At 37.4% G+C, this 27,040-nt stretch overlaps 2 protein-coding genes across 3 annotated transcripts; one reads left to right on the top strand and one right to left on the bottom strand.

The window, feature by feature from the left end:
* The first annotated feature begins 79 nt into the window (after nucleotides 1-79).
* LOC110853109 (purine nucleoside phosphorylase) lies at nucleotides 80-2,414 on the top strand. Its single transcript, XM_022101340.2, has 5 exons — nucleotides 80-505; nucleotides 663-945; nucleotides 1,424-1,599; nucleotides 1,670-1,860; nucleotides 1,935-2,414. Exons 1-5 carry the CDS (start codon nucleotides 411-413, stop codon nucleotides 2,156-2,158), a joined length of 969 nt encoding a protein of 322 aa, XP_021957032.1. The 5' UTR covers nucleotides 80-410; the 3' UTR covers nucleotides 2,159-2,414.
* Nucleotides 2,415-25,456, bottom strand: LOC110853142 (titin). Of its 2 annotated transcripts, none has more exons than XM_035854181.1 (4): nucleotides 24,650-25,456; nucleotides 7,148-8,966; nucleotides 5,908-7,034; nucleotides 2,415-5,335 (listed from the first exon to the last, which is right to left on the bottom strand). In XM_035854181.1, exons 1-4 carry the CDS (start codon nucleotides 24,744-24,746, stop codon nucleotides 3,048-3,050), a joined length of 5,331 nt encoding a protein of 1,776 aa, XP_035710074.1. In that variant the 5' UTR covers nucleotides 24,747-25,456; the 3' UTR covers nucleotides 2,415-3,047. The 2 variants fall into 2 exon arrangements, with proteins under 2 accessions (XP_035710074.1, XP_035710073.1); XM_035854180.1 differs by having other exon boundaries at nucleotides 2,415-5,338.
* Nucleotides 25,457-27,040: the final 1,584 nt, after the last annotated feature.

Here is a 27,040-nt window from a genome sequence, read left to right on the forward strand (position 1 = left end):
GAGACGAACCTGTTATCTGTCTGAGCTTAAAGGAACTTGCAGCTGAGAGGTGACTAATTTAATTTACCTCAGGTAAACCAGTCTGGAATCTGGATTTAATTATTTTTTTTGTACGTTTCCATTTCCATGCACTCGCATTTTTAGCGCATTTATAACTACAACACGGTCACACAGATTCATAAACTATTTTTTGACAAATAGTTTTACTTAGGATAAAAATTACAAATTTTCTGATGACGAGTGTATGTATTAAGCGACCTGTAGAAGAAATCGATACTCGACAGCACTGGATCAATAAAAGCCGGGTGGCACGTTTCCTTCAAGGTGTTTCCTTTCCACCAAACCAGAAATTTTGACTTGATCCTCCTCCGTTATCTGTGGCCTCTCGTCAATTAGTGGATTGGATAAACATGTCCACCACCACACACGACAACGGTAATAACTCACAGGGAGAAAGTTGCTGCAAGAAATTCAAAATCTGCGAAGCTGGCTATGAAGGAGTTGGGTGAGCAATAAAATAATACATAATTTATGGAAATGCAGCTAGTTAATATATTTTGGACGTGTTTTCTGATTTTTTTTTTGCTCAGTCCACATCAGAACTTGTTTGTATTGACAGTAGTTAAGTATTTTTTTTAAAGAATGGCCAATATTTTTTGCAGCCAGTACGGTGCTGAGGCACTCGGAGAAAGTCGCGATTACCTGCTCTCGTTGACCAGTCTGCGGCCAAAGGTGGCAATCATTTGTGGATCTGGATTAGGGTCGCTGGGAGAAAAGGTGGACGCGAGCGAAGGCGTGCGCGTCCCGTACGGCGACATTCCTCACTTCCCAAAGTCCACGGCGCCCGGTCACAAAGGCGTGATGACGATTGGAAAGCTCGCCAACATTCCTGTGATCTGCATGCAGGGCAGGTTCCACTTGTACGAGGGGTACTCTGCGTGGACGGTAATTGACTTTCAGAGGACGGATATGTACTTCTTTTCAATTTTGTCATTTGATGACGACCGACGGTCAATCTTTGTGGGTGTGTTCCCTAACTCGCATAGATCGCAAAAATTTCAGAATATTTTCACATATTGGAAAATGTTTCTAGGTTTTCAGAGATATAAATGCATTGAAAAATAAGCGAATCCTTTAGACTTTTTTTTCAAAAACACTTGCATTTTGTAAATACTTCAACAATGCTGGACGAAATTTTTTTGTTACAGAAATTCTACCACAAACAAATACAGAGCATTACATTCAGAAATACTTTATATTTTTTTCGTACACATTTCGTAAATATTTTGGAGTTTTTGGAGTATTTCAGCGATTTGTAAATGCATATCTCCCCTCGGTTGATTATTTACTAAATAAAGAAATCTGCTTGATCAATTAAGAAATTAATTAGTCAACTATGTGTAATCGTGGTATATATATTCAGGTGTCAATGCCGACCAGAGTGTTCAAACTGATGGGAGTTAAAGTCCTCATAGTGACGAATGCTGCGGGAGGACTCAACTACGACTTTCGCATGGGGGACATAATGATCATCAAGGATCACGTCAACTTCCCAGGTTTTGCTGGCGTCTCTCCACTCCGAGGACCGAATGATCCTGCGTAATTAGATACAAATACGATCTGATTCGCCCTAATTCCAGACAATTTAATCTCAAACCTATAAAATTAGGTTTGGCGAACGTTTCACAGCCCTTAATGACGCGTACGACTCGAAATTCAGGACAGTCGCCAAGCAAATCGGGGAGGACATGAAGATGGGGAGGGTGATGAAGGAAGGCGTCTACGGGATGATAGGAGGTCCAGCTTATGAAACTCCGGCGGAACTGAGAATGTTCAAAATGATGGGAATTGACGCGATCGGTACTTAAAGTCATTGACATTAGTGAATTGAAATATGTATATTTAATGATACATTCTTTTATTTGACTTGCAAGGAATGAGCACGGTTCAAGAAATCATTGCAGCTCGACATTGCGGCATTCGGTGCCTTGCTTTCAGTATTATTTCGAATATAGCTGTTCTGGGATATGACACGACGGATAAGCCGAACGAGGAGGAGGTCATCGTCACCGCGAAAGACGCAGAAGTATACTTGCATGATTTTATTCTCCGTTTTTTGACACAAATCGAGTCCGAATTGACGTCAGATTATATATAAGTGCATTTAACAACCTTAACTATTTGATTACCTGGCTGAACAAATATGTACCTACATAATTTTTGTTCCTGAAATATATACATATCTAAAATTTACTAGTTTCAATGCAAATTTGTGCAAAATCGTTAGTGCAACGGCAGCTAAATATTCAAACTGTATACGACCTTTCCGAATACTATGCATTTGTAATTTTCGTTATGACCGTCTCTGAAATTTTAATCCTAATAATAAAGTACAGTATTATTATTCAACGAAATTACCAAATCATTACGCAAACTTATTTATTCCATTCATTCCAATACGTCGTACTTATTTCGTGATATAAAATCATTGCATTTTACAAGTTTATACGTAACAAACTAAATACATATAATCCATAATTCATACATTACTAACTAAATAAACTACTTACATAATTAATTACTAGCTAACCACACGACAAGTCAATTAACCAATAATAAGTATGTACGTATTAATCAGTCATTCACCACTTCATACAAATAATTAAAATATCGTATCTACAAAAACCATCATAACTAAAAAAAATATGGACTTAATTAAAGTACGTTTTTTGTCAGTCGCCTTAAATCGCTAACTTTTAACATCATCTTGACCTAAATATAAGCAGGTTACTCCAGTAGCAAGTATCGTGCGGAAGAAAAAAAATTATATTAAAAAACAGTAACAAAAAGTGCTTAATTATTTATGCGTAAAAATATGTATACAAAATATGAAATATTATGGCGATCATCATGATTAGTTAAAGTGCATGGGAAAAAGTTTTTCTTACTTATTATCAAAATATAAAAATAAGTTATTTTCTAAACATGTAGAAACAAAGATTCTGCATTTTACCCCAAATAAAGATTATTTTAAACGTAATATATTCTTAAGATTTGTTAACGTTTGAAAACATATCCTCCAACGGTAGGCTGGGGTCTTCTGTCGCCATTGTGAAGATTTTTGTATTAAAACTAGAAATTGGGCTGTAAGTTGAAGCGGAAGTTCGGAATTTTAAAAGTTTGGAAAGGTTTGTGGATCTGGTCGACTCGTTTTTGTCGCGTTGTTGCGCCGACGACAGTTTTGGTTGAAGTGACGCCAAAAGTTTTTTGTTCGGTCGGAGTCGTGCCTTCAGGTAGGCCGCCGTCGTGGATGCCTCAGTGGGTGAAGATGTCGTAGACGACGAGGCGGAAGTGGTGGACGAAGGTTCTGGTGCTTCGGTGGAGGAGGACGATGAAGTTGACGTGGTTGAGGATGAAACGATGGCGACTTGTTTGTCGCCACTGTATTCATCGTCACCGTCATCGTCATAGGACGCCGTCGAACTGGATGTTTGTGTAGTTGAGGAAGGTTCAGTGGATATTTTTTGCTCCGAGTGATGACTTGGATGTCCTTCGTAGTCATCTTCGTCGACATATTGTTGGTGTGGGGCAGGCTTGTCCTCCTCCTTCTGATTGATGACGATCCCAAGGACGGATCTCGCCTCGTCGGACGTGACTTCCGCCGGGACTCGCTCGTAGGCACGTTGAGAAAGTTTTCGGGGTCGTTGATGTTCTCTCAACGGGGCGGCGTCGTATTCTTTGTCCTCGTCGTCGGTTACGTCCTCACTCTGTGGTCTGTTCTTTTGCAGGGGCGAGGAGTGTTTTATTTCTCTCTTGTTCTGCTGTTGGAACTCGGGCTGTTTTTCCTCATCGTCGACGTCATGCTCGATCTCTTGGCGACTTTCAGCCTGTTCTTCGTCATCGTCTTCTGCTTCTTGAACGACTACTGGTTTAGGGCGAACAATTCGTTGTTTCTTGACGATACGACGTTGCTGTTGTTGCTGCAAAGGTTTCTTAAATTTTGGGGGTAAAATTTCCTCCTCATTTTCCTCATTCCTATTTACATTTGCCCCATTTCCATTGTTCAACAGTTTTCTTCTTCGTAAGGTACGATGTCCTTTATTATTGTTCTCATCCTGTCCTTTATTGTTCTCCTCGTCGTCCTCCTCGTCTTTCAAAGATTCGCGATAACTTTGCGGCGTTGCGATTTTCTTTCTCCGTTCGGCAAGTGCTTTAAGTCTGTCTGATGCAGAGCCGGGTGGAATCCTTCGGGCGGGTTTGCGGTTGAGGACGACGTCCTTCGCACTCAAGCGGATGGATGGAGGAAGGTCATCGTCCGACTCGCCGATTGGCTGTGATTGCGGTTTTTGTACAGGTTTTATCCGTTTATTGTTAGGCTTGAGACCTTGGAGTGGGGCAGCCGTTGGGCGTGACGCCGGCTTGACGGGCGGTTTAAAGGAAGGTCTCGGCTTAGATTTTGGTGGTGGAGAGAAATGCTTAAGTCCAGGGGGTGGAGGAGACTGTTGTTCTTGGGGCTCGTCGTCATCGTCCGATTCTGAGACGGAGGAATACGTCGAGGTCGAAACGCTGGGTGGAGATTCGGCATCCCGGAACCTGCTGCTGAATCTGTTCGGTGCTTCGGTCGGTTTTCTCCCGACTTTTGAGGAGGCCTGAGTGCTCACAGATTTTGAGATGACCTCGGAAAATTCTGATTGCAATTTTGGTTGTAATTTTTGTGGTCTGGGTCGAATCCGTTTTTGAGGTCGTGGTTGTGGTGGTGGGGGCGGTGGTGGTGGTGGAACGACGTCTTCTTCTTGATCTTGCTGATCAACTTCGCTCCGTTCGCTGGTACTTTGCAAAACTTGGACTTGTTGTTGGGGTCGTGGTCGTCTGGGTCTGACTTGTTTGGCCGTGGCAAAGGGAGAAGATGACTCTGTCGATGAGACCGACTGACTTTGCAGCACTTGCACGATGGGGGCAGATGTGACTGATTGTGGTTGTGGTCTAACTGGCCGGTGGAGATTTGGTCTCAGATTTTTTCGTGGTGGTTCTGGCCGATCGACTTCGTCTTCATTTTCGTCTTCATTTTCTCGAATCGAATGAGAAATTGAGACGGATTGTTCCTGCTTTTGGAGGAGTTGTTGTCGCAGCTTTTTCTGACCTGGTCGGAGCTTCCGGCGTCTCGGAGGTGGGGGTGGGTTAATTGGGACGGATAGATTTTCCTCCTCCTTTTCCTCAAATATTTCAGGAGTGGGGGTTGTCGTCGTTGTGGTTGTGCGTGGGCGAGGTTTATTCGGTCGAGGCCGGACTGCTTCACGTTCGGGTTCCCTTTCCGTGGGTGGGGCGGGTGGTGGTGCTGCTAGATTATGATAAAATAATATTCGTGACATTAGATTCCGGCGTTTTATTCATTTTAATACAGTGTTTCGGGTGCGAGTAACCACTTGAGAGAAATAACGGGCAAGAAAGTGGTTTCTTGCAGTTATTTTGACCTGCAAAAAATGCAAAACGCAAGAAACTACGTCCCGTCGCTATACTTCATACCGCGCGTGGGTGGATGGGGCCCACATTTCTTACACTTCCTTGCATTTTTTTTGTACCCTGAATTTCTTGCGTTGCTTGCTTTGCAGTGCAAGAGATGTAACAAACCCACAGGCCACAGGCCACGAAACACTTTCTGCACACTGACAAAGTGTTGTTTTTTCGACTTCCTACCATTTTGATGTACGGTAGCTTAAAATCTACTTAATTTTGAGCAGAAAAATTGCTCCAAATATTTACTTGCTTGACCAAAACTCGTCCAGTCAAATATTACTAGAAATAATTCCTCAATTATTTTGTTTAAACATTTCTTAACCTAATTGTTTCATTTCGTAAAAAAATTAATTTTCCAACTTATTAATTTATAATAAATAAAATCCTGCTCACCCTGGTGGCTCGTAATCGGTCTGATTCTCGAGGGATGAATCAATCTCGTATTCTTATGCGTAGTCGTCGACGTTGTCCTCGCACTGTTCGGCGATGAGGATACGACGCTCTCCAAACCACGATCTCTCACCCGGATCCTGTTATGTTGTTGACCAACATGCGACGGACTCACGACTTGTGGCGTTGCTTGCGTCGTCACTCTGGCCCGCGTGACATGTCCATCAAGAACGGACGGCATCCTGTCAAACACCGAGTTGATGGGGACATTGGGGACGGGTTTGCCATACACGTGATGCAGCGGAATGGTCTGTCCAGCATACAAACCGCCCTCTTTCGACAACATTTTCCCCGCGTAGTACAACGGCTTTCCTGTCGTCGTCTTTTTGCTGACGAATGCAGCAGGCGGACTTTCAATGGTGGACTGTTCTCTGAATCGCTTATTCGGTCCTGCCGTCGGTGAGAGGGAGGACTGCTGATATCTGGAGCCAGGTGTTGTGCTGGAGTACGTGACTTGTTGCTGAGGACGGGCGACGCGTCGTGGCGGCGGCTGTGGAACGGGGCGAGGAAGTTCCTCTATTTTCGGAGAGTGCAATTCCTGAATTTGAATCTGGTTTCGATTTTTATTGTTATTGAAGTCTGGGCGGAGTGGGGACTTGTTTGCGGTAGGTTTGACCTGTTGGGGTTTAGAAACTGGTCGTTCGAACGAATTGGGAGCAGCAGAGTCCTCGCTGTAATCGTCTTCATAATATTCGTCCGAGTCTGCCTCGTAAGATTCGGTCGTCGTCGTGGTGGTCGTGGTTCTGGGGACGGCGGTGGTTCGGAAGGTCGTCGTAGTGGTGGTTGTTGTTGGGGTTGTTGGCCGTCTCGTGGTGGGGAATGGAGGGAAGGTGTGGATCTTATTTGCTGGTGGGGTGGGACGAAGGGGTCGATTGCGGACACGTTTCGGAGGATCAGAATCGATATCTTGCGTCGCTGTGGGTGTCGTGGTGCGCGTGGGTGTGGGTCGCGTTCTTGTTGGTGGGGGAGGAGGAGGAGGGCTGGCAGATGGTGTGGGTCGAAGGCGGTGTTGTTGAGGTGGTTGCGGTGCTGGGGACACTTCTTGTTGTTGCTGTTGCTGTTGAGGAGGTCTGTAAATAAATTCAAAAATATTAAAATTGACACGTAAAATGCAAATATTGAAATTTTGAAAACTTTAATTCCCTAAATTTATAATCATTCTAAATTAATTGTTATTTTTCACCTGTAATTTTGTCGCGTGATATCTCCCCGATTCGAATGTTGACTATTAACCTCATTATTATTACTCGTCTCAGTTGTTGACCGCAGTGGGACTCTCGTCACTGGAATGTCCTCATGAAACGGAAAGTTCGGCGGTAGCACGAACTCTTCGAGAGGAACACGATTCTTGGGAACAAGTGTGTTCACCGGTCTCAACTTATTTTCCGGACTGGGTTCCTCATAATTCGGAAATCCATTCAATTTCTGAATAATTTCAGGGTCCTGCTCGTAAACTTGTTCTTCTTCCTCCTCCAAATTGACAACTTGATTGAACGCAGGTTGCCTCTGGGTTTGCTGGTTGTTATTATTCTGCGTAAAATACTGCTGCTGGATTTGCGGTTGTTGGTAATTATTCTGACTGGTAGTCGTTTGTGGTCTCCGGAAACGGTCATCGTTAACGAATCGGTTCGTCGCTTTTGTAATTGGTGTGACCGCGTTGCTCTGATCTGGCGGAGGCTTCCTCTCCGAACTCGGGACAATCTCGACGTTCGGGGTTGGCGTGATTGTGGGCGTGAATTTGGGCGGAAACTGGTTAAAGTGCGCGAAGGGGTCAGGTCTTTGACTTTGTGGTTGGTGAACTTGGGAGGAGTACAAGTCTGGCTGTTGTTGCTGGTGGTGGTGGTGAGAAATGGGCGTGGGTGTGGGTGTCGTTTGAATCAGAGGTTTCGCACTGGGCAATTGTTGCTGATTATTATTTGGAAATATAACCTGCGATCGTGGCGCCGGTGTGGTGACGCGATTCGTGTTGATTTGCTGTTGGGGCTTGTCCACGAATTCGTCTTCCCCTTCGTCATAGTCTTCATCGTCGTAAACGTAGATGAAGGGTTCTTCACTGGAGCCCCCGTTATTATTCTGCTGATTCTGCTGATTATTATTGTCCTGATTATTATTATTCTGAACTTGGTTCTGACTCTCTAATCCAGGCGCTCTGTAATTCAGAATTTGTTTGGATTGATGATTTTGCCCAAAGTTTTGCGTCTGCGCTTGTGCCTGTGGGACTTGCCGGCCTTGCAACTGGTTCGGTTCGGGATGCTCGTATTGCAACGCGGCTCTGTAATTGGTCTGCAAATCGTCCCGAATATCGTTGTCGTGTTGATGTCGGGAGAAACCAACGTCGATTTGGGACGGTCGGAACGTCTGCGGTTGACCTTGGAGGATATTATTGTTGATATTATTGTTCCCATTTCCGGTACTGCTGGCACTTCCCCCAGCAGGTTCATACTTTGTTTGCGAGAGGTGTTGCGAATGTCCAAATATGTTGAGGACGGGATGTTGCTGGGGTCTTTTGGAAGTCGTTTCTTGCTGTTGTTGTTGATAGAATGATGGGAAGACGAGCGGCGCGGTGCGTGTGTCCACGTTGGTGCGTGGTTGAAACCGTGAGAACGTGAAGGGATCGTTCTCTCGGAGAAAGCGCGACGTTTCTTGCTGTCCGCCTAGAGGAATGTTGTACCCACGGAGGTCATACAGCGTTTGCGCAGCGGTGGCGAGGTCTCGCGGCCCGTCCGAATTTCGGCGGGGGAACGGGTTAAAGTTTCTGGGTGGGGACGGACCACGTTTACTACCGGGAGGTGCAGACTCTCTCGCGAATCGGGGGGTGTCATGAAGTCGAAGTTTGTGCGGGGTTAGTCTGAGAGGGACGTCTCTGCTGGGCGGGGGTGGGTGTGGTCCACGAGGTGGGGGTGGTCGGGGCTGACTTAGCGCGACGGGGAACAAGCATAAGAACACCGTTACGGCGGTGGAGAGGAGTAAAAAGTTGGCATATCTTCGCGTCGGGGATATCACTGTAAAAAAATAAGAGAAAAAAACGTAAAAATCGTCGTCACAATGAAGGTTCACAGAATGTCAGTCATGCAATAAATTTGCATAAATTCGCATCTACATAATAATCCCAAGGTTGAAGGTGCTTCTTACGACAAGTACTTCCTTCCGCTTACACATAATTATCAAATCATTATTACTCATTTTCCTTTTCACTTTTACTCTCAAAATTAACACGAAATTTTCAGAATTGTGTGGTGGTTTTTGGTTTTCTACAAAACTCTTCCCATTCTTTCGATGTCAAGTTTACCCACCAGCCACACAGTTTGTCAACTTTATTGAAAACGAAAATATGTAAAAATATTTCAACCCCACGCCGTCTTCCTCATCGTAAAAGGAACATGTGACACCTTCGACCACCGAGTTGTGTCCCCAACCAACCACGCATCCAACATGACTACATTGTCCCTTAATTAGCGAGAAGTTATCCCAGACTTTCGTTTTCATTCAGAATTTTTTTCTTAATCCGCCTGCTGCATGCGCCACAGTTCGCAATTAAGACAGAATTCGAACTGTGTGAGTGAGTAATTCAAAGAATTTTTTTATTTGCCAAATATTTTCACATCGCGCATCGCCATTTATCAATACAAATGAAGAGAAGAATATCGCCGCAAATTTCGACATGTGTTTGCCAACAAGAGGAATAATTTCAACTCTTTTTCTTCATTTCTTTTCAAAGTATTTTTTAACCGACTCTGCTAGGAAATAAAGTGAAATAGGCATTTCAAGCGTTGTTGGTTGGTTGGCTGGCATTTTATTCTAGTCGGCGTCAGGATATTGAAATAAATATCGCTTTCATTTTAATTTCCCAATTTTAATTTTGTTCACTAATCTGTGTATGCACTTCTGCGAGTGTATTTTGCTACCTCCTCCCTTTGCTTCCAATCCATCATCAATTTATTTATGTATCTGCAAAGGCATCGCGTCCCATTGTTCACCTTCCTCGATTCGTTCTTCAGTCAGTCATACAATTAATGGAATGGAATACGGAATGAGAATGAATTGATGAGCAAGATTTGGCGAGAAGAATACTTATTGAGAAGTTTGAATTCGAGGTTTTATTTTGCAATTGTCTATGGACGAGTATCTCAATATTTTCAGAAATTGGGAGATTTAGAAAAAATCAGAATTTGTTGAATGATCACGCCGGAGATGAAATTTTTATTAAAGTTTAGTTTAAATAAGTGGGTCGGAAAAATAAGCAAAATTAGTACAGCAAAAAAATCGAAAACTTTTAAAACTTGGTCAGCTTGAATGTTTTATATTTCCGTACTTGTAAGAAGTAAGAATCTGATTGGTTTCATTATACAATTTTATTTCGTATCTGGGCTTTTTTCAGAGACTGAGACATTTATAAAAATCAGGATTAGCTGTATGATCACGCCGAGGATGAAATTTTTATTAAAAACAGTTAAAATAATCATAAAAGATCCAGCAAACGGATTTGATTTTAAAAAAATCAGAATTTTTTAAAATCCTAATTTTAAAATTGGGCCAGCGTGCATATTTTATATTTTCGTATTCTATTTTATTTTACAATTTTATCTCGTATCTGGACTTTTTAAAAAATTGAGACATAAACAAAAATCAGGATTTTCAATGATCAACGCCGAGTACGAAATGTCTTATTAAACAGTTAAGTACGTCATAAAAGATCATTTGACATTTGGTACATTTTTCAGAATTTGTTGCAATGTAAAAATAACCAAAACTTGTAAAACCGAAAAAAATATATCTCCAAAATCCTGAAATTAGGCCATGCATATTTCATTTCTATGTCTTACAAATATTTTTGCATCCGTGAGAAGTGGGGAAAATCTGATCTCATGTCAGTCCTATTTATTTATTTATTTATTCGTGGAAAACAAACAAGCCTTAATTGTATTCAATTTACGTGTGAAGATTTACTTCCAAATATTTACGGAATGAATCCTTGCTTAATTTTGCTTTCGTTTCATTTTCATATCTGTCTCACAATAAAGTGTGTTATTGAGTGTGCATTTTACTTTATTTTCCTTGAGGTGAGTACACAAGTTCTCACCTCAATTTATGTACTCCAATCCAAACCGAGATGAAAATTGCGTCTTGTGTGCATAGATAAAAGAAGAACAGAAGTGTGCAACCAATGAATGTGCAATTGAACTTGAATTTCACTATCATCCATACCGGCAAAATTTTAACGATAAGTTTCACACGCCTTAAAAAAATTTCAATGTCACGTACAGATTGTTTTTTATCCCATTTTCTAAAAAATTTTGGGATATCCAAAAATCGATTTTTTTTCTCAGGCTGCTAAGATTCAGATTAGGCTCGGCTCGGTTTCGATAATTTCCATCCAATCCATTCCACACACCTTTTTGTACGTTTAGCTGGTGGTAAAAGTGTGACCAATTCGGACAACGTGCATGTCTCACTCACACCTGGCGCAATAATAATAAATAAGCAGCAATATAACGGTCGTGGTGGTTGAAATTGTCACGTTTCGCGTAAGAAAGATTGCAAAAAAGTGTGTGAAGCAAAATCTAAATTTGCAAATGTATCAATGAAAAGAGAAGAACCACCCGAAATTTGAAATCTCATCATATCAAAATTTTCGAATAATAATGTAAATTTATAACGACTCAATTTAAAATAATTAAAGGTCACCACTGCAATTTCCATCGGGTAATAAATTTTAATAAGTATACACATCTTCTACCCCTTCCTCCACACATACACATGTAAGCAGAATCATAATTGGATTAAAAATACACTTCATCATTTCATGCGATAAACATCAGGTAAGTTTCATACCCCAAAATTAAAAAAAACGGTATTATGTACCACCATTAAAGATCTCTACCAACGATGACATGCATGCCACTAAATACATTTTCAATTAACGATAAAGTAGGAAGAAGTGCAACATAAAGTACTTTTAAAAATTGCTCAATTTTAGTATGTGCTACCGTATAAATAAATATTTGAAACGTACAAGTTCACGGTCTCTTACGTTTCTGTGTCCAACTAACCCAGTCAGTAAATCATCCTTGCGTTTGTATGTACGTATGTACGTATGTTGGCGTAAACCGTGTAAATAAATGTGAAGAAAAGATGAGTCGTACTGAATGAAATTTTGTGCTTTTCCTTAAAATTTATGGTCACTTTTGTACTTTTGTTCGTAATAAATAGAAACAGAATAATTTTAGAAAGAGACACTGATTGATTGACAAACTGCATAAATTTCCCGTATTTACTTTGCAAACACCTTATTTTCTGTCTCGTTGATCTCGTTGATCATTTTATTTTATCGCGATAAAGATAAAAAGTAAAAGTCTTGTCAAAATCGAGAATAAAAAAATGGTCGTTCATTTCATGGTAAGTATTCAAATGATGACTTCAGTTTGTGATGCTCCTCTCGTTAACTCGTTACGTTTGAATGTTTGCATTGTTACCGTTGTCAGTTTGAACAAGGTTTTGCTTTTATTTGGAGATGATTTCAATCCTGAATGGGATTCTGTTCCATGTTTCGTGTAAGAATTGTGCCACTAATAATGGAACAATTAGTACTTGTTGTGTTGTATTGCATTACATTACTTGTTGTTTTTGGACAAGATGACTACAATAAAAAATGAGCGAGTGCGATAATGCCAGTCATCATCACAAGCAGAATTATTATGCCCACCGAGATTTACTTACACGTTACGTGGGTGTAAATTCGTACTTGTAGATTTTAATTTAGTATTTCACGTAAAAGGAAAACCTTATGACGGACAAGATTATTATTATATCACGACGACGAGAACAGAAAATTTAAATAAACTCGTCCACTTCCTGCCCGTCATTTCAGTTCAGTAACAAATTGTTAGTAATAATGGAGGTCTCCCAGCGGATGCACTCTGATTTTTATGAAAATCGTGTCAATAGATCATAAATTTAAGTAATATGAAATTTGAAAATGATAGTGTGCAGGTTTGGCAGAGATATTTGCATCCGAAGAGGTAAAAAACGCGCCCTAAAGTTGTTGATAAATTTTTTTTCCAAATTCACTGAGCATTTTCTCCTCTTCGGATGCAAACATCTCTGCCAAACGTGCACACTATCATTTTCGAATTTCATATTACCTAAATTTGTGATCGATTGACACTAGTTTCATCTAAATCGGAGAGCATACTTGGGGAGACCTCCATTGTACATAATTCAAGTTTCAAATACCGACAGGGGGGATCCTGTTTTGTTGTGCGGTACAGTTTTGTCCTGATAATGGTATTGTTCCTCCTTCGTTAAAAATAGACTGAGTGAACAAATTAGTAGTAGTAGCAAGCAAACAACAGCAGATGAACTGTGCTGATGACGCGATAATGACAAATTTTTTGATGCGAGGAAGCGGAGAGAAAGTCGTATAAATTAAAATATTTAAATTAATACGGGACAGCAGGATTAGGAGGAGGATTAAATAAGTAATTTCGAAAATCGTGTCCATTTCATGGCATTGTTAACAAGAAATGAAAAGAAAAGAGCAGAAGTGGCAGATGGGCAGAAATTAATTTAAAAGTTGTTTCAACTTTTATTTTTTAATGCAATTGTAAAATAAGCTGTTTGGTTTCGATTCGAATGCACATTTTTTAATTGCAATGTCAAAATTATGTAACATGCAAAAGTGCATTCTAGACATAAATTTTTACGAGTATTACGCTCCAAATTAAAATTTTACTAGTTTAGAAGACGAGTGACCTTACATCTCTGTTGAGATGCATTTATGCTAATTTAAAAAAAACGACATGACACATATTTGATTGGACTTGTCAAGTACGACGACAGCGTTGTTACCGTTTCTAGTGAAGTGAAGTGACCAATCATAATCATGCACTGCATACGCCCCAGTGAGCGAAATTAGTGTACAAAATTGGCTACAAGTAAAAGGTTGACTACTTTGTTTCTTGGCGAATTTGTGACCAGTGAAGTGACCAAATCTAAATCTGCGATACATATGTGCGACTAATCTCTAAATGGATGTGCATCTTATGCAAGTGCATGAATGAGATTCGATGCAGAATTGGAATGCATTTTTACATGCATTGCACAACAAATGCATGCATATAATTATCTTTAGTAAAGCCACTGCATAATCAGTTCTAGACATGAATATGAATCAATTAATTCGTAACGAGACTGAACTGGATGCGATGCATACGTAATAAATAATCTGTAACAATTCTTCTCCTTAAAAAATGCAGTCCTGATAAAAGGTGATCTCATTCATTTCATTTCATTGTTTCAATAACTATGCATGGCGGAACTGCATGTGTTAAATAAAATAACGACGTGTTGTTAGTTAGTTAATGCCGAAGGGATTATTATTTGCATCAATTCCACCACTTCAATTTACGCTGCCGTTATTGCATTGTATCGATAATATTGCTTAGTTCCGGCCTGGCTGCTGTTGAAACTGAAATTGAGAGCGTTATGTATGTACATATTTGTTACGGCGATTGTGCAGACATAAAAGTGTGATGTGAGGCACGACTAAGATTTGAAACTCGTTTCCTTCCAAACGTGGTGGCAACAATGGATGATTCACTTACGGTCACAATTCATTCTAAATGTTGACACGAAATAAATAGTCGTGACTTATTGAATTGATCTGGTTAAGTTGATGTACTTGTGTACGTGCATTATGTACATATTTGTATGTACACATATCTACTTAAGAGGACACAAATATTATGGATGACAACTTATTTATCAAGCAAAATTTATAACGCGACGGCTATAAATTGTTATCATTATTGAATTAATGTCTTAAATAAAAACGCGACAAAAATAAGTTTCGTACGTAACAATCTGCGCAATCAGTTTGCAAAATTTATTTACAAACACCACCCAATTTGTGTCTGCATTCAACCGAATTCTTGTTACGTATTAGATAGATGTGACTCTGACAGAGAAAAATGGTCATTCGGCGTGCAGACTGCAGAGTTATGAAATCCGACAAGATCTCATCTCGTTGACATTCAATGGACAATTTGCACCTGTCACGATTGTCAATCTTGGTGGTCAAATGCAAGAATAAGAACAACCCCTGCCCTGGGTGACTTGTGCTAATACGAGTGCATTGTGAATGACCAAAAGAGCTACTTTTGCCACCCATTCAACCTTAAATAAAATTCACCTTCATCCACCCACCCACCGGTTAAGTAACCAAAAATTAAAACCCTTCATCTTGTTAAAGCCATTCACTGAGATAATGAATGGATGAATGAATGAATGTTAATCATAATAAGGACAACTTGCTACATGTAATTGTAATCACTCTCTGACTGAGCAATATTTAAAATCTGATTTGATTCGCGTTTGGATATTTAAATATATAGGAGTCGCAGCACATTATGTAAATACACATCACGGGCGATATTTTTAACAGTGACATAGATTTGGACGAGGAGAGCCGAGGTTATATAAAAATTGAGACTAATTTTCTGATTAGTAGATGGATAAGCATCTCGCATAAACAAATGTATTGGTAAATAGCAAACTTGAAATAAATCTAACCCTCGAAATGATCTTAATTAATTGTATTCACGTCAAATCTTTATTTTTTTTAATTTGTCGCTAAAAATATACAATTTTTGCCCCAAAAAATTAAACAAAATCTGCATCTGTTTATTTATTGGCCCATTTTCCGCGTTTCGCTAATCTCACGTTAGATTCTAAATAATTCACAAAAATTGACAACCATCGATTATCCACGTAATAGATATTAACTTATCATCGCGAATTGCATAACATTTCAACATCCCGAAAAGTAGAAAATTGGTGAAACGCCCAAATTTAGTAAATATTTAAATTTAGTAAAAATTTTGAAATCCGTCGTCCAGCAGTGAACGACATGATTCTCGTGGCGTGATAAAAAGGCGGTTCTCTTTCTAATCTTGGTGTGAATCTGTATTCAAAAATTGCATAAATCCAACCCAACAATTACATACACTTTTGCACGACTATAATGAAGTTATGAAATCTCCAAGAACGAGTTCAAATTCGAGCCGGAACTTGCATTCTGATTTTTTTTACTTGTATGTACATCTACTTCCGTCAACATATAGGATAGGATATTAATGACGATAAAAACGTGTATTTGGGTTAAATTCCCACCTTCATAAATCACCTATTGACTGACTTCTTCGTGGAAGATGAAGATGTTACGCAACGTCGTAATTGTAATAAAGATGATTGATATTGCAGTCTCCAATTGAATACAGGTAACAGGTACCCTCTGCACCTTACCTTATCTTGTGGTTATCTGCAGCGTAAATCTGGCATGATTACACAGAAATAGCATAGTTCAATATGTAGCGATGCCGCAGCCAGACTGACTTTTTGTGCTAATAATACAACACAATTCAAAAGTCAGTATTATTTCTTGGCAATAAAATATTTACAAAAGTGGGACGATACGCATGCACAAAACAAACAATAATATCTGTATTATTCGTCGTCGTCATCATCATCGTAAAAGTTGTGCACGATTGTGTTTAAGGAAACCCGTGGGAACTCTGGGGTCGTATAACGTGCACGTATTATTATTCGCACTAAACTAAACTTGCGAACTGGTGAAGACCTCACTCCCACAGAACAGAATGAGACATCTTCAACTTGTAAATACTTGTGGAGACTAAAGCTTATGAAACGAGAGTAAAAGTGAATTTCCGTCATTTTGCAATACAGCAAAATTTCATTGCTTGCAGCAGTATGGAAATGAAATGCATGTCTGTTTCGTTCATCAATTTTTAATAAGACGGAAGTCCTCGCATTAATCAATGATATTTATTTTTCAAATTATAAAATTGTCGCCTAATCCAAATTCAGGATTTAACAATAGTAACTCAAAACAAGATGTACGATATAACCTGAATTAAATAAAATTCGTAATTAAATTATTGAAAATATCAAAAACGACGTCATTCTAGCGAGATTTAGACAGGAATAACTTTTGAAAATGTCTCGTCCCAAAATCTAAATTATTTATCATGTCGTCAAACTCCACCCATATTGATGTCAACTAAATTAAGGAACTAGATTAAGCCTCATCAATGTTGCTTTGTGAACACGTATTTATTTAGTGATTGACTTCCGCCGAGTTCCAACTTGGTGAACAAAGTGAATCGAAATCGAAACTTGGACGACGACTGCGACTAGATTCATACATATGTAACAATGGGAATAATGGTAGAAATTATTACATGGGTTGTGGTGCATGTACATACACACATAAATACGGACAAGAGAGACACAACAATGAAAGAAAATGTATGTATTATGCAGAATGCATAGAATTTACATTTGTTTGTTTAATCCGTCTTAAATTAAGTCATGTACATATATTTAGGAGCAGAATTGCGTTTTATAATTTGAATCGAGATGAGACAGGAACAAGAAGAAGAGCATTTTTAATGAAGCTATTTTGTCATCCAAGAAATATTTTTTTGCAGGCATTCCATGAATTATGTAAAATAACCACATTTAACATTTTTAAAGTATTTATGCATGCATTTTTGTACAAAAAAAAAATATTTCGCTTTCCAGATTCTCTAAAACATTTAAGGCCAATAATGAATGATGAGACCTTCAACCAATTTGATGCGCTAATAACACCACAAGAAGATTAATAACTAATTAAATATGCCATTTATTCCACAAAGTTAAACTTCCAATTAAAAATAATCGATTTTATAATAATTTACTTTGCCACATTCCGACAATTATGTATTTACGTCCATATGCATACATACGAACGAGCTGTAAGACGAACACCCACCCACCCACCATCCAAAAAACTAAACCATTATCACGGACAATTAAGTGATTTATGTGCTGTCTGATGTGAATTGGCACAAGTCGAGTTTTTCACATTCACCTTAAAAATAATTGTGTAAAATGTTTTAATTTGGTTGATTGGAGAAGCAATTTGTTTGCTAATTTTTCATTATTTTTTTTTACTTTTTTCATCGCGTTTCCATTTCATAATCGACATCCCAAGAGCAGCAGCAAATTTGTGATAAAATTTATTTGCCACTTTAATCAGAAAAGACCTAACTCAACAGTTCAACACTAAATATTATGAATAATTGTAAATGGTTCAGAGTTCGTTCAAGGGGCACAAATTAAAATTATTATATTTTTTCCACCTAAATCTCATGTGATGATGATATTATGACAGTTTTTCATCAATAATAAATAAAAATAATAATCAAATCACACGAATCTTGAACACCTTGAATAATTTACACTTTCTTCATCTTCATCTTCATCAAAAAATCATAATTGAACCAAAATTATTATAGCAAAATGTTTACGTACATATTTGTCGCCAGATAATTGTTTCCCTCGATAATTGGGATGATTTCGTTGTGGATTATTTTGCCCACAATTATTGCGAGGATGCAATTTCCAGTCATCATCACGGCAGGCACGTTTATTTAAATGGTGCCAATTTATGTGCTTAATTGTGAACAATTTCTGCTAGAAATGAATGATTACAAATGATAAATGAGGTTCGTTTATAATGAAGGAAACGATCAGCAACAATTAATTCAGAGCATATTTACGGTAGCCAACAAAATAGCGATTTCGCAGTTCGTAGATACATAATGACATCGTAATGTATTTGTCATTGGGTCGGATTGACAAGATAATTCTGCTCCTACGACTGACCAGACTGGTTAATTATTGTGCTCTTAATGACGACGACGACGCTAATTGAAATGTTTGTTAGTTTTTGGGTGGAATTGCAGAGTAAACGAGATAAAATAAGTGGAAGAGCAGGTAAGTAAGTATCTACCTTTCCAATGATACCTACTCATTCGCAGGAGCTACATATCTATCTAATTTCCTACCTAATTTATTGAGACACTAATAAGTAATGCGTACACATAAACTTGTAAAAATGACAATAATAAGTATTGCAGAAATCTAGACATTCCATTCCATCCACTGTAAACTAGACCACACACACGAACCTACCTACACAAATTACTATTTAACTATTTTATCTATCTACTTGCTCCCCCGTTTTGTGCAAAAAAAGATTCGCAAATTTCGCAACGTCGAAACAAAACATTATAAAATTTTGCTAAATAAGGCTTTAAACAATTACTCCCTGCAGCTAAATTGTCCCATCAACGAAACACGAAACTAATCTTTTTTCAATTAATTTATCCTCCACTTTGTACAATGGGCATAAATAAATGTGTACAATAATTCAGACACATATTTATTATGCACCTATCACATTTTTGACAGGGAGGGCTTCAAAGAAAAAGAGTTGCACATCCATAGAAATCATCCTCCTACGGTCTTTTTCTCTCAGGGTTATCCATTCATCCTTATCCACTATTTATTAAAATCGATTCAGACCAAAGTATGTACACGTACACGCATAAATATTTCCACATGAGCCAACAAGTCCAGTTAATAAATAAATAAAGACACAATAATAACTGCCACAATTTCGCATTGTCCGACCCATGCAACATGAAATCAAAATCAAAATCATGCCACTGTTTGGATACATACATTTCTTCCATTGAAATCAACTTCACTCCTTGTTCAGTCGAGTATACATATTTCATGCAAACAAAATATGTATGGGATTGCCCAACTTGAAAATCATACTCATTAAGTCGCCCCTTTCTTTCACAGGTTCGGTCGGATTTGTCACACTTAATTTACGCATACCTCGTACATACATTTGTAATTGTACTTACTTTGACAGTAATTAAAGAGCAAATCAACTAAAGAGCTGTAGTCACAATCAACACGCATTATGCGCAAAACGTAATCACGTCGTGTCGGCGATAAATAATAAGTAACCCCAATTAGCACGGCAAATTGAGAGTTGACAATTGTTCAACGATGTGAAGAACTACATTACATTAAAAGGATTATCATTACGTATGACGACATATGTTGTCATCCATCAAACACGGATACATACTTAATAATGTATGTAATCGGATAAAATTCTTTGAAATATTTCATACATATTTAAATTTTCAAAACTAATAATTATGCATGAATTTGTCTAAATAATCAAAAGTAAATATTAATTATGGTAAATTATTTACCATTTGTGAAGAAGTGTTACATAATATTGAAATACATAAATATTTTAGATGGGAATACGGGTGTTGGAAAAATGGATATTTAGTATTGTGCAACTTTATATGAGTTAAGTTTGATCATAAATTCAAGTTTTCAAATTATGTAAATCTAATCTTCTCCACCAAAATTTTGTGTACCTCTCATTAAAATTGACGAATTGAAGTATTTATGAACGTACATTTTGAACTGTGAACTTTAAGAACAATTCGTACCACTTATGATTACGTAACGTTTAGTGGTTGGTGGATGATTGGAATTGCCATAAATTACGTGGAAAAAAATGTAGCCAATTTCCAATAGATCAAAATGAAGAGAATTTTCTGAGTAAGTAACTGGTGGTAAAAATCAATTAAGGAAAGTGATATGGTCATTAATCAAACGGCCATGTGTGATATATTGGCCTCTCTTAAATAAATGCGAGGAGGAGGGTGTAACCCTTCCAATCTCTTAATTTGATTTACTAACACAAATAATAAATAAGTAAATACTTTATAAATTTACGTTGGAATGTGTGACGGACGGACCAATTTCAACTATTGTACAATTTTATAAGTATTTATTTTGCTCATTACTATGTAAGAATTTAGCCTACTTTATTTATTTATTTACAAATCAACCTCAGGACACGATGGGATCAGATCAATTCTTCAAATATTTCTGAAATTTGTAATGCAATCGCAATCTAGTTAAGATCTAAATATTTTAAGATCGAGACGACCTTGCCTTTTCGACTGGTTCGTCATAATAAAGAAGAACGTGCACCTTCAATAAGTAAGTAAGCTAGATATGCTGGGTTAAACTATGGAAATGGTCTTAATGGACACCCAAGGTACCTCTTTACGCAACTCGTGCATGCATTGTGGTAAACATGAGATTATACTGTTTAAATAGTCATTCAGACAGATTTGGATTCCGACAAAACAAAGCTATTCGTATCGTATCGCAGTCATTAGTTGTTTATAAGTACAAATAGTCAATTGGAGTTGATGGCCGATCGTGTACTGTACTTTATTTACTCCTTGAGCGTGATGGGTTGATTGATTGGTCGTGAAATGAAGAAATCTTAGGAGGCGAGAGAGATGTGGAAAAAAAATGGGACCGTGTCGATGATACGGATAAGGGCGGAGAGGATTAAGAAGATTGCAAAATTTTTTGCAAAAATTTGCAATGCTGGACAGAATTTGACAAAAAAATGTACAATTAAACTCTTTTGTTTTAATTATTTTTGTGTACACACCACTGAATCGTCGATGGTTGATACGGATAAGATTATGGCGGACGCGGAGATGATTAAAATATTGCAAAATTTTTTGCAAAATCTGCAATGCTGGACAGAAAATAATGCACAAAAAACAAAATGTGCAATTAAACCCCTTTGTTCTCTATTTACGATGTGTACACACCACTGATCCTCCAAGACATATTTATTGCACTTGCAGCAAATGAATGAGAGCAAGATCATGTCTTACCTATTAAATAAAAATTGAGACGCGATGAACGATCGGATCCAATCAAGTGAATCAACCCAAACTATTTATTGTAATGATTTTGTCATTATTTGGACCGACTGGGTGCACATGCACACGTCTTAATAATTCTTAAACTGTTGTACATACATGCAAATATTTCATGTTACGTGTTAAGATCAAGAGCGGTGCCTGTGAGATGAAAGTGAGCAACCTTCAGGGCTCCTGTGACTGCATGAATGCATAATAAGATGATAATAATAATCAATCTGGACTATTTTTTATGCTTGCTCACCCATTAATTCGACTACAAAATTTGCATGCGCATACCGATTTTTACTTGATTGGAATAAATTGTGGGGTAAAACAGGTCATAAAATTAGAGGCGAGTCAGCCACAACAAAGTCAACCGACGATGTACGTATTTAAATAAGCACTTGCACAATTTGTGCGTTAAATTGTCCTTTGGGGTTACACTTGCATCAATCAAATGTCAAAAGGTGTAGGTCTTAAAAAAGCGTGAAATGAGGCGAGAAATGGATGCAATTTCAATACCACGCTGCGGGTGGGTTATTTGTGTGGCGAAGAGAGTGTCAATCGGTTCAACGAGTTGATTAGTTATCAAAGTCGTTAAGAAGTAGTTATTTGGGAAAAGTAGTTTTAGGAAATTCCGTAGTGTTTCGTTTATTGCGGGTTTGCAACATTTTTTTGCACTGCAAAAAAAACAAGAAATGCGAGGTGCATGAAACTGTGAGAAAGTGCAAGAACTATGCGCCCTCCAGCCACGCGCCGTATGAAATATAGCGGCCGGGCGTAGTTTCTTGTGCCTTGCGTTTCTTGCAGGTCAAATTACCTATATACAAGAAATCACTTTTTCTTGCCATTATTTCTTGCAAGTTGTTACTCACATCGGAAACTTGGGGAAATTTTGAAATATCGATTTTCACCCAAAATTCCTACTTATCTACACGAATCAATACAACAGAATAGTCGAATTTACAAGGTGCAACAATTTTCATGAAGTTTCAAACTTGTTGCTATTCTGTGGATGAATGCCTTTAACTGCGCTCTATTAATTTACAACCTATACCAAAGTAGTCAGTACTTGAAATAGTACGGACCGAGCCAAAAATTCAATGAATGAGACCAAGAGCATCAACAAAGAAGTAAGTAAATACATAAAAGAAGAACATTGCTCATTAATGAGAATGATGATCTTTATCCCTTTTTTTATAAGCCAGACTGCCCACCACAACATCCAACCCAACCCAACGAGTTATATATATGTCTTATCATCATTATTATGTTTTAACAACCTGCACAAAATTAACACCATCGAGGTTTTTGGCTTCCCACTGTGCAATCGAAGTTCACCAGCTCGATCAAAATTTATGGTGAAGAGATGCAAAGCAATTCGTCAATCAATTAATTTTATTCGCAGTCAGCCAGTCAACTTCTTTTTCCTCTAATTCATTTATTACGAAAATAAAAGAATGGAATTTTAATAAGTATTTAAAGTTATTAAAGTAATGGAATTCCTATACTGTAAAAAAATAAAAGTTGGCATGCAATTTTCATACATAGTGTATGCAAATTAACTGGACATGCGAATATTTATAATCTTTGTCCTGTGAGTAAAGATTTAAGGCGTTTCCCAAAAACTGGCCTGGCCAAACAAAGAGATTGTCAAAATGCATCAGTATCAATAAGTAGCAGGATAATTAATCACTACAAATTCGTATTACCTCCTCTCCATTAGATTATTATTTAAATACGTGTGTACTCCACATTTTCTTTGTATTTGAGAAATTGCTACCTTTTTCTAAATAAAGGTTAATTACCAGCCCTTTTATTGTGGTGGTGGTTGGCTGTCCATCAGTCTTTCTTGACGGACATGAATTCTTTTGTTTTGCAGCGTGGACGAATATCCAACTCGTGCACTATTAGTAAATATTTTGGGGTCGTGCTTTATTTTATTTACAATTACATGAAAAAGTCAAGTTTACTAAAAAGTGGTCGTTTTCTTCTTGAGGAAGGATTTTTAACACAAGGACAAATTTTGGGTGGTGTCCTCCTCATCATCGTTGTTACTTACAGACCACCATAATTACTATATTACATTTTATGACACTGCATAATAATGACGAATAGTTATCCATTTACATATTATTTATCTCGCATTCACGCAAAAATTATTTTCTGTATGAAAATGATCTATTATCATTTACAATACAGATAACTTTCCTTAAAGGACCAGGACAGGATGCGAAACAATATGCTTTAAAAAAATCAGCCGGACTAGAAAATTCGTGATTAAAGAGAGGAGAAAAAAAATCTCTTGTTTCGCTTCCTACATTTGCATACCCAGTCTGATTTTTTTGCAATGCTGTCTTCACTTTCATTCACTCGCAAAAATTTTTTAAAAAAGGGGATAGGAAATTAAAGAACTGAACTGAAAATTAAAGTGGAGTGACCAATTATGGAGATGTAGATTAAGGAAAATTGCAATTTTATATATATTTAGATTATCCGGTCAGTCAGGTTGGTTTATTTGCATGAATTGTGCTACACATACATTTACGAGAAGGATATTAATTTAATTGAGTGAATTAAGTCATTCATCAATTCATGAGAAGCAGATGGATAATTTATTCGCGTATTGATTCAAGTTTTGATGTCAACTTAACCGTGGGAATTTTCACATCCTCATTTTTTACTTAATTACCAATTGAATTATTGGACGATTCAAGTATTGATACATAATTTTCAATAAAATGCTGCATTCTTGAGAGCCGTAGGTATTATTTTAGGTACGATATTTGTCCCATTTTTAACGGGACGTGCCTTTTTATTCACATTTTCAAAAATAAACTTTGAATTATTGATGGATATGTAATTTTCAATAAAATATTGCATTCTTGACAGAAATTTAGGTACGACTAGTTCTATGTATTTGTCCCATTTTTTTTATTAAGCCGACAAAAACGGGACATGCCTTCTTATCGAAATTTTCAAAAATATTATTTTTAGCAGGTACTTACCAAGTCTTAATTTCCTTGCGGCTTTTTGATCGTCACCACCTCCTCCATCATTTCGAGTGATAGTTTCCCCAAAAATTTTCCTCCTTTTCACTCCCATTGTGAAAAAAACGTAGTAAAATTCACACTTCACTAAATAAAGTGTTATTAAACCGTAATAATTTAATATTATTACGTTACTCTCTTAAAAAATGTCACTTTTTGAAGTAATTAAAAAAGTTTCGAATCCATTATTAACACATAAATCCTATGCATGCAGAAAAAAACTCGTCTCTTTGTTCCACACGCTTAATCCTCGTCGTCGTCACCACAAGACGGAAATTATTCTCGTTATTTCGATTTCAATTTCATTTTATCTGTATTTGATTTCGTCGTCGTTGTCTCACTTTTTCCAAAAACTTGAAACTTTTCTGTGTGCAAATATGTAATAAAAAAATATTACAACTTTACAAACTTTCTTTAAGCAATCGACCCCAATTACACAGTGCTTCTTGTTGATGAACGGATTCAATCCAATTCACAATTAAGACGCGAATTAACTCAGACTTAAAGACTCTTATCAAGCCCAGTTACGAGAGATGAGTTTGAAGATGGCTTTCCTGCCGTAAGAAGAAGAAGTTTAACCTCCGTGTGCAGTATCATTGACTCGCCATTAAGTCCAATTCAAGTAATGCACATGCGAATTAAGGGAAGGTAACGTATGTAAGTGTGGTCCTCCACTCATCAGAACTGTTGAAGAACTGCGAGCAATTTCGCGAAATTCGCTAACTAAAGTAAACGGCCTGTGAGGTAGATAAGGCTCTCTTTCACTCACTCCCTGCAGAAACTGAGAGAGGGTAACATTTTATTAGAATTGCTATTATTATTGCTGCTATCATCGTTCGTAACCCTTCTTCATCCTCTCCCACCACGACGACGTATTTTCCTTCCCTTATTCAACCCTAAGCTGCATTTATTTTGCTTTGTTATTTGATATTACTTGGGATTAGTTCATGTCTTGTACGAGACTTGTGCATAATATGCAATGCAATCTGCTTATTAGAGGAAGAAACTGTCTCATTTTTCAGAATGGGTTTTCTGTTCTCATCCTTTATTGTTAAGCAGGGGTTGAGTGGTGGTTGTTCGTGGTAGTGCAAGTGAATTTGTAGATTAGGTAGTTAGTTATTTAAAAGGGATATGCTACTGCTGGGGTAGATTAGATTTATGTATGTGCATAGATATACTTCCACTTGGTGGCAATATGTAAGTGAATAATTTGTAACACTGTAACAACTAGGAAAGGTTGATGTGTCGGCTCGATAAGTGTGGAATATTATCTATTGCGATGCATGAGAGGGGATAAGTGTTAGTAGTTGAATATGTCAGCCAATACTTTATTATAATTGCGGAGGAGAGTATTTAATACGTAGCTGCATGTAAATATCGTGTCATGAGTTGAAGAGGTGAAGAAAAGGGAGTTTGTTTCTTTCGAAGGGTGGTGGCATTTTCATTTCATTCCATTGTTTTATTCCGTATGTAAATTTGTAGGAAAATTTCATGAATTAAATATGTATGCACTGTTTTTAAATATTTGTTGCTTTGTACTGTTTATGAGCACAAAATTTCAGGTGACACTCCTCGAGAATCTATTTATGTAAAATCGTCTCAAATTAAAAAAAAAATTCTATCGGTAAACAACTTTGACATTTGCACTTCAAAATTTCATAAATGAAATATATCAATTTTATTTTGTTTTTAAATGTTTACTGGTTTGTGCTGTTAGTGAATACAAAATTATATACAACTACGACAATCCTGAAGAAAATCTAGTTATATAAAATCTCCTCAATTTATAAAAATATTTTTATCGGCAAATAAGTTTTACATTGTACTTTTACATTTTCGCTTAAAATTTTTCAGAATTTTGTAACAAACGTCAATATCTTCGTGTCAGGAGTGGAAGAGGTGGAGAAAAGGGAGTTTGTTTCGAAGGGTGGTGTCGATAGTGGCATTTTCATTTCATTTCATTGTTTCAGCCATATGCAAATTTGTAGCAAAGTTTCTTAAATTAAATATGCATGCAATTCTTTTTTAAAAAATATTTACTGTTTTGTACTTTTTGTGAACAAAAAAAAATTCGTAAAGTAAAATCTGTTTATGTGAAATTGTCTCAATTTATAAAAACATTTTTTTAATCGGCAACTAACTTAGACATTTTTACTTGAAATTTTTTGCGAATTTTTAGAAAAATATCATAAATTAAATATTCGCTTTTAAAACAGTACTTGTTGTTTTGTACTGTTCTGTTTGTGAACACAAAGTTTTGAGGAGGAAATTAAAATTAAGGAGACACCTAATTATATAAAAAAATCTAATATTATACAAATATTTTTTTATCGGCAACCAACTTTGACA

Source organism: Folsomia candida, unplaced genomic scaffold (genome assembly GCF_002217175.1).
Source record: "Folsomia candida strain VU population unplaced genomic scaffold, ASM221717v1 Fcan01_Sc008, whole genome shotgun sequence".
Taxonomy (NCBI): domain Eukaryota; kingdom Metazoa; phylum Arthropoda; class Collembola; order Entomobryomorpha; family Isotomidae; genus Folsomia; species Folsomia candida.